This window comes from Synchiropus splendidus, chromosome 5, assembly GCF_027744825.2.
Source record: "Synchiropus splendidus isolate RoL2022-P1 chromosome 5, RoL_Sspl_1.0, whole genome shotgun sequence".
NCBI lineage: Eukaryota > Metazoa > Chordata > Actinopteri > Syngnathiformes > Callionymidae > Synchiropus > Synchiropus splendidus.
This window is the reverse complement of record NC_071338.1, coordinates 29,127,909-29,141,298: the sequence shown is the minus strand read 5'-3', so window position 1 is coordinate 29,141,298 and position 13,390 is coordinate 29,127,909. Positions and strand designations below refer to the sequence as shown.

General features: G+C 41.0%; 2 protein-coding genes across 3 annotated transcripts in view; both read left to right on the top strand.

Moving 5' to 3' along the window:
* The window catches only part of kiaa1549lb (KIAA1549-like b), a 78,812-nt gene extending 71,403 nt beyond the window's left edge, over window positions 1–7,409 (top strand). For both annotated transcript variants that reach the window (XM_053866351.1, XM_053866350.1), the window contains 5 exons: window positions 389–748; window positions 814–908; window positions 1,178–1,326; window positions 3,750–3,901; window positions 4,745–7,409. In XM_053866351.1, the coding sequence (XP_053722326.1) occupies window positions 389–748; window positions 814–908; window positions 1,178–1,326; window positions 3,750–3,901; window positions 4,745–4,990 (1,002 nt within the window). In that variant the 3' untranslated portion in view covers window positions 4,991–7,409. The remainder of the gene's footprint in view (window positions 1–388; window positions 749–813; window positions 909–1,177; window positions 1,327–3,749; window positions 3,902–4,744) is intronic.
* A 762-nt stretch (window positions 7,410–8,171) lies between these two features.
* The window catches only part of spon1a (spondin 1a), a 101,887-nt gene continuing 96,668 nt past the window's right edge, over window positions 8,172–13,390 (top strand). Inside the window, exons 1-2 of the mRNA XM_053866006.1 lie at window positions 8,172–8,193; window positions 8,243–8,314. Coding sequence (XP_053721981.1) covers window positions 8,187–8,193; window positions 8,243–8,314 — 79 coding nt within the window. The 5' untranslated portion in view covers window positions 8,172–8,186. The remainder of the gene's footprint in view (window positions 8,194–8,242; window positions 8,315–13,390) is intronic.

Genomic DNA, 13,390 nt, shown 5'->3' with positions numbered 1-13,390 from the left:
TTAATGCGAGTGATTTTTGGGGTAAAAGGAAGTAACTCTGTTAAATGGCCCCTTCTCTATGAACCCTTCCCTGTCAATGGTGTCAATGGTATGTTCATAATTATGTTATAACTCTCAGGTGTTCACCATATGCTCACTAGATCTTCCTGACATTGCAACAAGCCTCAAAGTCAAAGTCTGCTATGAAAGTCCATTCATATTTTGTTGCTCAACTTATTTCATCTCAGTTTGTTTTGGAGCTGTGGGGGTTTTATTTATAGATAAGGCAGTTGGTTTTAAAATGCTACGACCTTGTCCCAGATACTGGGCGAAAAATAGATAGCAGGAGTTTAAAAGTGTGTGCTGAATCTTGATTTCAAACATCATCTGTGGCTGGTGTTTTTTTCAGACAGAGCCTGAGCTGATCCAAGAGACCAATGTTGACCGTTTAGTGGGTCAGAGGGGTCACATGTACGGCCGCGGCTTGAAAGGCCACTCTGAGACTTCCACTCTGAGCTCGCAGCCATCCATTGATGAGGTGAGACAGCAGATGCACTTGCTGCTGGAGGAGGCCTTCACCCTGGCATCCGGGGGTCAGTCCACATCGGGCAGGCACCACAACCACCACCCCAGGCCTGACCCGTACAGTCAAGAACCGCCACCCTTTCCCTACTCAGACGTGGTGTCCAGCACTCCCGGCACTATGAGCTGCGGAGGACTGCAGTGGGTCCCCTCCTACGGCTCAGACGTCTACAGTCTGCCCAAACCTGTAAGTGCATTATTCCGTATCTCAGGGGGGGGATTATGCAACGCTAAACACATTTCATGTTTCAGGCCTTCAGATTCACGCAGCTCCCTGATATGACGATGAGCCCTCCGCCCCCGTTACCTCCACGCTCTGGACCGCCTCCTGGGAAATCCTTGAGACGGTGAGCTTTGATAAAACACTCTCTTTCCGCATCCACCACGCCAAAGAAATATCACGCGTTTGTCCAAATCCATACGCTGGGATTTGATGTTCGCCAGCTAATGTCCCGTGTCCGGGGTGATTTTAGGACTTGAATAAATTTTAATATTGCACTTGTGCATTGAGAAATGGCAAGAATGCTAATGAGGATCAGTGCCGAGAACATGGAGTCTTACTTCCCTCTAGTGGTCCTGGGTGGGTAGTATTCAAATTCCTCTCGCTACTTCACAGCTCTACGTCTGATTTGGGGCCAAAATCACGACGTTCTGAGACTGCGATTGTTGAACTTCAAAGTCAACGTGACAAAAATCCTTATGGGCTCGCAAAGAGAGGCGCACTTTCAGCAATCAGCGCAGAGCCGCCTCTGACCAACTACTCAGGTGAGTGGAGGAGACTCAAGAGTGCTTTGTTGTTACAGGGTTATTACACTGTTATTACTGAGCTCTCTTTACATGATCCATTTTATATCAGCAATTATAGATGCTAAGATAATTCATCCATATGACTGAAAGAAAATTAGTTTATTCACTCTACTAAGGTACTACTTGGTACTTAGGCAGAACAGTATTTCAAAGAATTAAACTTAATTCAAAACTGAACAGAAGAAGATTTTTAGGAGTAGGGGTTTGTTGTTTGCTGAAGTTACCTACTGCAGCTTTAATGGCTGTGTGAAATATCAAGCTTATAATGGAAGCAACAGATCTAATCACTGTATACACCAGACCTGGGCAAAGTGTGGCCCGGGGGCCCTATGCGGCCCTTTGCATGTGTTGTTGCGGCCCTCATGAGGTCAGACTAAAATTATATGACTGATAAATAGTCTTTTTTTAATCCTGTTTCCGTTTCAGCCACTACTGGTTCAACAGTAAACACTACACATTCATGACTATATTTAGTTTCTTCTTTTTGTTTGTCATTTTAGTATTTAACTCAAAATTCTTTGCAAAAAAATTATATATATATATATTTCGAAATAAACCGAAATAAACCAAAATAAATCAACTTCGATGTTTGGTCCATAATTTTTATGATGATTTCTATTCAAATTAGATGAATGTAATTTTTTTTTTTAGATGGATAATGCCATATTTACACTTCTTAATATCCTAGCTTCGTTTTTTTCCCCGTCACGCTTCATAGTCATCGCTGCCTTTCTTTTGGCATGATGGCCCCTCACAACAGCTACAGTTTATAATGTGGCCCTTTAGGAAATTTAACTGCCGACCGCTGGAATACACGGTCACTTCTGTTTACTTCTGTGTGTGATGTCTGCAGGTCCATGTTTACGAAAGCTGCAGTTGTTAACTTTGGAAAAAGGGATGGAACCTAAATGATTCTCATCCAAACGGGGCGGCGTCTTTCATATTGGGGAGCGGCACCACTGTGCTAGTTCTGATGCTTTCCCACCAGACGAAAAAGACTGCTCTAATTCTACAACATAATAGAACGAAATCGATGATGCCAATCCTGTGTTTGAGAAGCAAAAAGTCATTATACACCATATGTAACCAATGGCGGTTTCACACTGCGCACTCTGTCTCGAGACAAAGCGCATTTGGCTCAGAAGTCCGAGATGTGAACACAAGGGACGTCGGGTTTTGGCCGCAGACTTGATCCCGGGGGGAGAGCTGCACTTTGTCTTGGGAAACTCTTCACAGGGGGTGAGCTTCTCACCTCAGGCAACTCGGCGCCTGATGCTGGAAACTACGTGTACAGCATGACTCCACACAAAATGCCGAGCAGTAAAGGGTATGATCTCTGTCTGGTCGGACAACATTGTTCAAAAACAACGTCTCAAACTCCCAGAACACTGAGGTGTGCAGCTGGGGGCTGCAGGAAAATTGCGCTCGGATGTTTGATAACTCAGGTGTTTTCGCCTTTATTAGGCTGATAAACACCTGATTTTATTGACAGACAGACTTGCTCAAATGAATAATGCTGCGCTCTACAGTAATGTTTTCACTGCTGTGATCCTGCAGCTGTCTGCATGAGGACAGTGAAGACGCTGATTTTTCCCAAGTTACTGAAGATCACCAGACTATTCACTGATCATTTCTGACATTTGGGTCTGTACTTCAGTGATTAAAACCTTCTTGAGCGTCAGTAATCTCTCTCACTGTCTTCAATGTGTTGTGAGAGCAGTGTGGACCTATCAAGACGTTCCGTATTACACAGCTAGTTTCCGCTATTTCCTTGTAATATAAACATGACAACACTCTTTCATGTTCTGTTACGGCCATGGCAGAGCTCCATCATCAGTTAATATCTGAGGTGACAACGACTCGTAGTGCTAAGAATTGACCTATAAATATGGTGGTCAAGCCGATGGTGGTAAATAGGCTGATGACTACTACCTTTAGACATGCTTCATCGTGCATCACAAACCAGCTGAGAAGAAAAAAAAAGGACATTGCGTGAGGCGCAGAGGTGCGAGGATGCACGGCGGGGGGTGAATCGAACTCAGGCCACCTGAGACAGAACCAGCAGTGTGAAACCTCCCTAAGGCGTACAATTTTATGCTGATGTTGCGCTTCGTATCTAATTCCTTTTTTCCGTCACACGGCTTGTAACTACTAGTAACGGTAGCTGGAGTGTCTGGAACATACATTTGAAATCCTTTGAAATGCCTGTACTAGCCTGCCTGTGATTGGTTAAAAATCTCTGGATCAGTACCAGATATTCTGTCTTTGATAACGGAACCCAGGAGATTTCCCATAAATGACCTACTGCAGCTTTTATACGCTCTTTATCAAGGAATCATATTTCCAGGCCGAAAAGTAACGTTAACCACTTTGTTCTTCAGGAAACCCAATCACAGCTGTCTATGCCATCCCAGCGTCCAGAACAGGCTACTCGGACTACGTGGTCTCCACCCCACCCACCTCCTATCACAGCCCATCGTGGATGTCGTACCCACCCGAGCCTGAAGATGTGACACCACAGTGGACAGACGCGGTAGCCGATCTCAAAGCTTACTCAAACAAAATCAAAATAATGTAGTCATGTTGGCTGTGACCAATTTGGACTAAAGACAGCTCGGAAAAACGACTTATTGTCATAGATCACTGAAAAAATTGAATGTGTCTAAGTGTGACTGCGTAGATAATTCTGTTGAAACTGAACCGGGTGATCTGCGGTGACCTGAAGAAACAAACCAGTTCCAGTTCCTGCCCACGTTGTTGATGGTGTTGACAGCAAAGCGTAGATTTGAGCATCAACAACCGTAACGTAGTCTAGTTTTAGCTTCGTAGTTCTCATAAACTGGATTGTACGATGTGATTTAGCGGTCTTGTGAAACAGTGTTAACACACCAGGACCGTCGTTGAACCTAGCGTTAGCAGTGCGGCGACTATGAAACGCAACCCATTTGAATTTTGTGCTATTTCTGTGAAAACCAAACCAGTTGGAAGCAGGTTTTTTTCTGGTTCATGCTACTACTGTTTATCAATGCATGTTTACATGACTCGGTTACATGACTCATGAAAACCGAATCATGGCCTTACTTTGGACTAAGCTGTTTACAAAACAGCTTAGTCCGATTCAAATTCAAATTCCGATTCAAATTCAAATTCCTCTTAGTCCGACTACGCAACCTGGATAATAGGTTAATAGTTCAATGAAGCTAGCATGTAGCCGAGTAGCTCGACTATGATCAGACTGGGTGATGTCCGGCTTGCGATCTTCAGCTCTTGTGGGCGGAGTCAAATGAAAGAGTTTTACTTCTCTAAGAGCCTATGAAGTATCTATAATACAAAAGATTGTATGTTAATCCGATGACATGTTTTGGGATTTTCTCAGGTGCCATTGCCTGGCTACGTGGAGGCTTTCCCTCACCCGCGTTACCCACAAGGAAGCCCTCCTCGGCTGCCACTGCAGTATAACCAAACTCTGGAACAGAAACATCCGAGTTCGACTGACCAACAGAACCTAAAGGATGTGGACGGACTGAACCTGAGCAGCTTGACCACTTCCGCTCTGGTGCAGGCAATTCGACAGGAAGTGGCAAAGCTGGCGAAGAAGCAAAACGACATGTTTGATTTTTAGCCGTGGCGGCGCCCCCTTGCGAGCTGACGATGAACTAGTCGCACTGTGGGAGTCGGTTTTGAGGTTTCTACATTTTCATTTCTTACTGACTGAAGCTTTTTTTAAAGGCTGCTGAGCCTCATGGGCTTAATCTAAGTGTTTTTAAAACCGACCCATTCTGATGTCTCACGTCTGAAACCATATTTGTAGATATGTTGATAGCATATATGTAAATATGTTTTTTTTTCCTTATTTCTCCCGAAGTTTTCTCGGTTCCACAGCGATACAAAGTAGCAGCCTCATCTGCACTTGCTGTCAGATGATCAATAATAAATCTTAGAGAATATAACCGTGTATATCTGAGGACATTACGGACTCGATGGGTTTTTATAGACCATCAGGTTCAGCGGGACGCCGTCATCTGTCTGCCTTCAGTATCTTGCCATCATTTCCTCATCACACACAACCAAGTCTGTTTCATTAACAACTAATGGCTTGTTGGACTCTCCATGGAAGACATTAATATGATGTCTATCATTACAAACCCAATTGATTCATTTATGTTTATGTCTGCTATTCTGTTGAAGCGTTTTAGTTTTGTTTCTGTGAGTCTACAATGTGCAAAATTTAGTTGATATTATCAGATTTCAAATCATATTTGTATCATATCATGATACAAGCTTGTGAGACGGTTGGACAAAAACCCTAGCAAAAAGATTTATTATATATCTGAATTCCATAAAATGAAATAAGTCAGATTTCCTGTGTAAATCAAACGGTGGTGCAAGATTAATATTATGTCTGTAGCCCTTTATAATTATTTAATATTTTGCAGAATTTTGTTGGTAACACACTGAAAATATGAAAGAAATGTCCAAAATTGTATTGCGTCATCACGTATATCAAATGAAGCGTGACGTTCCGAGTCAAGACAAACACCAATGGGGGGCCAGACCAAGATCGAAACAACTGACAACCGATTACTTTAATTTTTTTTCCAATGAAAACATTTCAGTTCTTTTCTAAGGAGAAAATCTTTTTCAGTGATACATAGATATGTGTGTCTATATGACTAATAGAGTTATGTTTCTGTATTCGCCATTAAGTATGGTTTCACCCCCCTCACAGGTCTGAGTCTTGACTCTTGGCTTACAGTTCGCGCCTCACCACGAACTTCAGGGTCTTATTGGAGATTTATCTTTAAATGCAGTTTTAGCTCTCAAAGGAAATGCAATGATGAAAATTACAGTGAGAAATTAAGTAGTTGCCTAATTTACTTTTAAAATATAGAGCAGTTTAACTTGACTTGAACTACAGTGGTGCCTCGGTTTTCGAACGTCTCAGTATTCAAACAAATCGGTATTCAAACAACAATATCTAGATTTTTTTGCTTCTGATTTCAAACGAAAATCCAGAACTCGAATTCCCCCGAAAAAAGCCGGAAAAAACATAACGTGCGCGGATCGATCAGCTGACCCACGCGCTTTGTTATTGTGTATAACGCAGCCTCTGTATGCAGACGTGTCCCGTTAGCTCCATTTACTGACTGTTTTTTCTTCATATTGAGGTGTAAAACCTTTCCTGTCTCCGCACTGGACCGTGGTAGAGTGTCACAGGGGAGGTGCTGGAGCGCTCACTCCAGGGTTTGATGTCCTGTTGTGGGCTGGAGCTGGGACAGGGATGAGGCGAGTCTGGGACAGAGCGTGACTTGGTTTATGACTTTGTCACAGCCAAACTGCACAGAAGCGCACATTCAGAGCTGGACACGCACCGGGCACCTCTTCACTTCTGGAGAGACGTCACTCACTCGGCAACCCCTCCCACATGCAGCGGCCACACACATAGAGGAACAGCCACCTGCAGCAGACACTCTACATTCACTCCTACAAAAGCCTAGTTTAAGACTTGGAACGCATTATTTCTTTTTCCATTCATTGTAATGGGAAAAATCGATTCAGATTTCGAACAATTCGCTTCTCGAACGGCCGTCTGGAACGGATTGTGGACGAGAACCGAGGTACCACTGTACCATGAAACTCCTCTCCTGCTGAGAGCTCTCTACCGCCTCCTCAGGATTCTAGTTTAACAATCTATATCTTTCAAATTAACAATTTATAAATAAACTAATGAAGCTTTGAAACAAGGAGGATGTCATTGTACCTTTTACTCTATCTTTTCTGTGATAATATGAAAAAAAGAGGTCTATATAGATGCAGTGATATTTTTCTTCGATATTTATATCCCCACCTCAAACTGACAGAGAGAGTATATGATGGTTTATGATTGTAATGATAATTCTTTATCGAGTGACAAAAAGAAAGCGTGTTTTCATATGCAACATCTTGTATTACAACATGTTCTTTGTCACCCATGTCTGTTTATCATATCAAAAATCTCGTCTGCGATTGAGGGTGTTATTGGCCTTCATGATTTAAGTGAAATAAAGGAGTTTTACAAAACTTTGTTGTTGTTTTTTTTTTTTTTTTATTACGCCAGGAGGGGAAAAATAAATTGATGTTTGATGAATCAAGAATTAAATGAACTGCCTCACCCTGCTGGCGTCTGATAAGGTGTTTACAGCCTCACTCACGATAATGAATGTTATATTATCGTGTCATGGACCAATATTTTCGATCATGAAGTGGGTTAAAGTCAATTGTTATTGTCATGTTGGGATGGCAAATGAATATCAAAGCAGCAGCTCATAAAGGTGCACTGGTGAGTCTACACAGAGAGGACACACTTTGGAACAGCAGGTAGTTGATATAGTTTAGAACCAGAATATGCAGTAATAAAATCTATGTGAAAGAAAATCTTAGAAACATAATTTGTGTTCTTGCTTTCCAAGTCATACCTATTCATTTAGTTTCCCATGGCGCATCAGTCATTTATTTTTATTTCTTTATTGTATGTATTTATTTTTTGAAGCACTGAAATACACTAGGTATATTTACTAATAAATGTCCTTGTTGCAGTTCAACATTTGGCCACCATGGGGAGTGTTGAGCCAAGTGAGCATCAATGTTAGTCAAAATGTTCGTCAAAGAAGAAGATAAATATGAGCTGGTCGGCTTTTTCTTTTAAGTGTAGACTCTGTTAATGTCCTTAAAAAAGTGGTAAATCTACACCACGACAGTCCATATATGTGGCCTAAACATTGTGTTCAGCTGCTGTTTGTTTAAGTGGATGTCATTCGTGACTCTTCATCCAAACAGACATGGGAAGTGAGTACGACAGATGAGAACAATGAGAGATTTATTCTGGATTTAATAGTCTGTTTGACCTTTCAGGCAACAGTCAAGACTGTTAAAACTGCTCTGTCACGTCACAGTCAAACAGGACTGGGTGAGTTATTTCATTTAACGATTATTATTATATTCTTCTTTCTTGTCATGTGTTGTATTGAACACTCACCTCAGACTTAACATCTTTATCACTTCGAGAAATTGAAATGCACTTCCAATATCTTGCCACTAGGTTGTAGTGTTACACCACCCCAACACTACACAACAGGCAACGTTGTCCTCAACAAGTTTTCTGTCGATAGCATCAGTATAAGAAGAATCGTCCCACGAGCTCAACAAGGGTAGAGAGCCTTTGTTACTCTTTTTCACCTTTAACATTTGGATCATTTGACAGAATTAGTTGTTGAAATTAATTAAAACAGAAGATAAATAAATAACAGTATTGTCTTGTCACCAAAAGTAAGCACTTTTATTGAGGACTATTATGATTGTAAACATTCGCAAGTAAGCTTCGTGGAATATCTTGGAATATCAGGAACCTATACCTAGAGATCCCAAATCATTCCTCCTCCAGAGTAGATATTACCACCAGTATGCCCTTCAGCAGTAAAGAAGTGGAAATATTTTGGAACCTTATCTGCTGAAACAATGGTTGCGACCAGTTAGAACCACAGTTTTCCGTGAAAATATTAGACAGGTGGTCATAATGTGGTCCAATTCAGCGAGTGGCTGAATGCTTTGGCCTCATACGGTGCATTAAACTGAAGGGAAATAGAATAAGGCACAAACGTGACTGACATAATTACACTGTCCTGGAACAAAACCTTTGACTCAGTGACAGATGAAGTCTCCAGCCTCCAGGTATTTTGCTCCTGCACTCTGTGCTACTCAGAGTAATTACACTGGAGCCTTTTAAACAGACATCAGCGCGGAGATTGGCTCATCAACGCGTGGCCTGAGCAAGGACAGTTCAAGGGAGACGCACGCTTTGAGGTGACAAATCTGCTTGGACACCCAGACGGATGTTTTCATCTTTGGCGCACATCGCTGGAAGCAGTGATGCCATGACAGCACTGCCCAATTTTGCTTTTAAAGCAGCAAATACCATCTGTGAGCTGCTGGTGGAGTGCACCGTGAGTTTGTAGCTGAACATATGTTATGATCAGCGACATATCTATAATGTTACTATGCTGCCGACCAGCAAAATTTCGCCATTGAAAGAAGAAAAAAAGTGATCTAATGTAGTGCACCTTCAACTAGATCAAACTAGATATCATGTTGGAATAATGATACAGATCCATAGATCGACTTAATAATCCTCACGTTTCATAACCAAACACAGCCCGATGAAAGATATAAATCCTGATCACCTACAGAGAGACTTTTGAGTCATTCGACCGCAACTGTGGCTTTTGCTGCAGATGCTCCATCTCAAATGACTGATGTAAAACAACCACTCGGGAACTTTATTTTTTCAATGTCAGCACAGTTAAAAAAACATCTTTAATGTTTTTATGGCAGCAGATCTTTTGGGTTTTTCATGTAGCTCCATCGATTATTTCTCTGCCCACTCTGGTCGGTGCTTTGCAGCGTGTTAAAGACTACAAAGTTGTCCACCTCCTCACAATAAGATCAGAGCACTGTGTGAACCAGTTACTGGATGTGTACAACTTAGCTCTCCATGTTGCACGTTTTAGAGAAGCAAGTTCCTCCCACACTTCCTCATTAATCATTATTCTCTTTTATGTTCCCGAAAATGTGCCCAGTGTGTTACGAAGCGCCACCTAAACAAGCTTGCTTTCAACATGAATCGCAACTCCTACTGATTTAGATGTACTTCTATAAAATATGGACTCGATTTGAACTGGAAATGAAGTTTATTGAAAGGGTCAAGACAGAATTAGGAATACTGCTCTCTATGTTTTGTGTTTACAAGCAATATCTACAACATTTAAGTTTCCATACTCAACGATGTATTACGTCACGATGCAGCCGGTTGCTGTAACTCAGCACCATCTTATGATGTAAGCAACTCTGTAACAAGCAAGCTAGTCAGAAAGTTGCGAGAAATATCCAGAGAGAGCTGAAGGTCACACAAGAACCAAGTCATCTGCAAATAGCAGCGATTGGATCCTCAGACCACCAAACTGCAAAACCTCCCCAACAGAGCTGCACCTCAAAATCCTGTCCATGTAAACCAAAAAAAAAGATTGGAAACAAAGCAGAACCCTGGCGGAGACCAACCCCCACCGGAAACACATCAGACTTGCATCCACACCTCTGTCCCTTAAAATTGTTGAATTTCTCCACTCTGGGACAAATAAAGCACATTTAATGTACTAAAATAAATAATGCAATATATAAATGAATAAACAGATATATAAATAAATAGAATTTAATGTTTTGCTCGGTAGGATTTATATTAATATTGCGAGTGTGAAGACTCTTTAGTGTCTTTGAGGTTATTCTAAAGATCATTCTTGTAAGTATCAGATAAGTTGTTGGAGTGAACAAAGGTATGTATAAATGTACAAATGTATAAAAGCATGGACACTCGTGTTGATAACATCTTCCTTTATGTTACATTTAGAACGGCTACAAAATATGTGATTCATTTTCCCTGCGATTAATTGAGATTAAATGATCTATTCTCTATTATCTCTATTGTCTATTAATCTATTAACTGTCATACCAAAAAAAAAAATGTATCGGTGAGGTAAGAAATTGAAATAGGTAGCTTTAAATTGTATTTGAAGCTCTACAAACACATTGAATTATAATGAAAAGGGGCAGTACTTTTGCACGCTTTGCCTAGTGTATTCGTGGACAAATATAAGTAAAAATTGAAAATATTGCTGTGATAATTACTCATTGAACATAAAGTGTACATTTCCACCTTCAAGCCAATCACAAAGTGGTTTTAAAAAGAGCATGTGATGAGAGGAAAACAGGAGCTATTGTGTGTACAGCTTTGCAGTGGAGGAAAGTGGCTGGGCTCCATCAAACCCTCTTTTACATCAAATGGGCGTCAGATGGGTGCCTGATTTCACTTACCTGAGAGCGCGCACTGCACCAGGATGCACTTTAGGAAAAAGGCAACCTGCTCAGTATCATTCTCCTGCATGTTTCTTTGACACGTTTCACCTCCCCAATCATTGTTGTAGACTATTACACCCTTTCAGGAAAACGCTAGCCCCAGATGGCGGTGGCCTCTTTCGGTGAGATAATGGCCGTGCCACCGAGCCAAATGGTTAGGAAGGGTTTTCAGGAGAACGTATGTTGACTTGCAGTGTGAAGCAAATAGTCATCAACCTAGCAAAGGCTTGTCAACCAGATGGTGCCTCCGGTATTAAGAATTCCTGCTGCAGAGGAATGCAGTTGTACTGATCCTGCAGTTTAGTTTCTTGTAGGTCATGCTCTCGTATTTATCTGCTAAATTAATTACAGCAGCCCAAATGGAACGCTCGTTGGGAGCTGATGTGGATCTGCAAACGCTGCCTTTATCGCGGGGTTCACGCCGCAAATGGGTCAGCATAAATAATTTTTATGCCCTGAATGCATTTTTAGACCCTTAACAAAATCTGAACAAAAAACTACTTTTGTCCTTCAGAGTAGTTTGAGGCAAAGTCACCAAACTTTTAACATTTGTCCCAGTTTGGTGATATACACAGTTATAGATGGATCACTTTGACTTGAAACATATGTGTTTACAGCCATCATCTGCTGCTGACTGCCATTATTGGATCGTGGCGAGATGGAATGTGAAATTAACTTTCACTTTTTAGCCTAAAAAAATCTCCACATTCTTCCAGAATGCACAGAGCAATTCAAGCATGAAGAACACACACACAGACACAAAAAAAACCCAAATGTACATGTTAAAAAACAATTTTAAAAAAGCTTATAAAATAAGTCCATCTTTTATATTATGATGTCGTGTGAGACTAGTTTCCAGGCTGACAGCGTGTAGTGAACACTTGTTGTTGGTTTGGATGAGTGGAATCTGAGAGGTAAAGGTGGGTGTCGAATGTTTGTGTGTGTGACCAGAGTTGTTTAGCGGCTCCTGAATACAGCAAATTAAAACGCTAACTGGTGATATACAGTAGCATGTTACACAGGATCGGGTGTCAGAAATAGTGTGGAGAGAGACGGATCTCATGGTCAGCCCTGTTTGTTTACGTCCGTCCTGTGTAGTGTTCGGGTGACGGTGCGCTGCATGAGAAAGTTCCACTTTTAGTTCTGTGCCTTACACATTTAAATAGTCACAGTTTTGATGTTTATGAATCTATTCTAATTTTTGTGGGAAAATATGAGCATTCGGTGTTTCTAGGAACGGTTTTGAAAGTATTTGCCCCACTCTGTGGCGAGAGAGATCCTCAGTGCCAGCCCCACGTCTATAACGCCACCAGCTGTCCGATTGAGCCCATTGCTATCAATAATATTTCAAATGAATAATTGAAAGGACATGGGGAAGTGCTGTCAAGGGACTGCCCACATATGGAGCCAGGGCCGGGTGCTGTGTACTGCACATTGATGGCCACAGGTTGCGAAAACCATTGTGGGGAAACATGCTAGTATTTTGGTGCAGAAATTTCAGTCAAAAAACACTATAAAACATCTTAAAATTATACATTAAACAAGCACACAGTCAACACATATATTAAGAGTATATCATCGCAACAGTAAAAAATCAGCTTTTATTATCAAAATATGAATACAATGCTAAAAATTAAAAGAAAATATTAATAAATTATTAAAAAAATGAAAAATATAGATGAATAAATGCAGGGCAACAGTATTAAAAATAATTTGAAAATAAAAATCGCAATATGGAGGAAAACTCCTTTTCTATTGATATCAGGGACACCCCAAAAAACACACTAGCATTTCTACTTTTTTTTACATTTTTAGTTAGATTTTTATGCCAATAAGCTTCAACAGTTGAGGTAAAGAATGTAATCTCTCCTTTCGACCAGTGTAGCAAAATATATTGGGATGTGGCCTCTTATCAACAGATCACAAATCTAAATTAGGCTCACTAGTTTGTGTGGCCGTGACGTCATGGTACTTAAATTTCCATCCTGACTCTCCCGCAGTTCAGTCTGGGATACCCATCTTCATAATTCATACCCTCTATGGGCCGAACTGCACACAAAATTATATCTTTTTAAAGCTG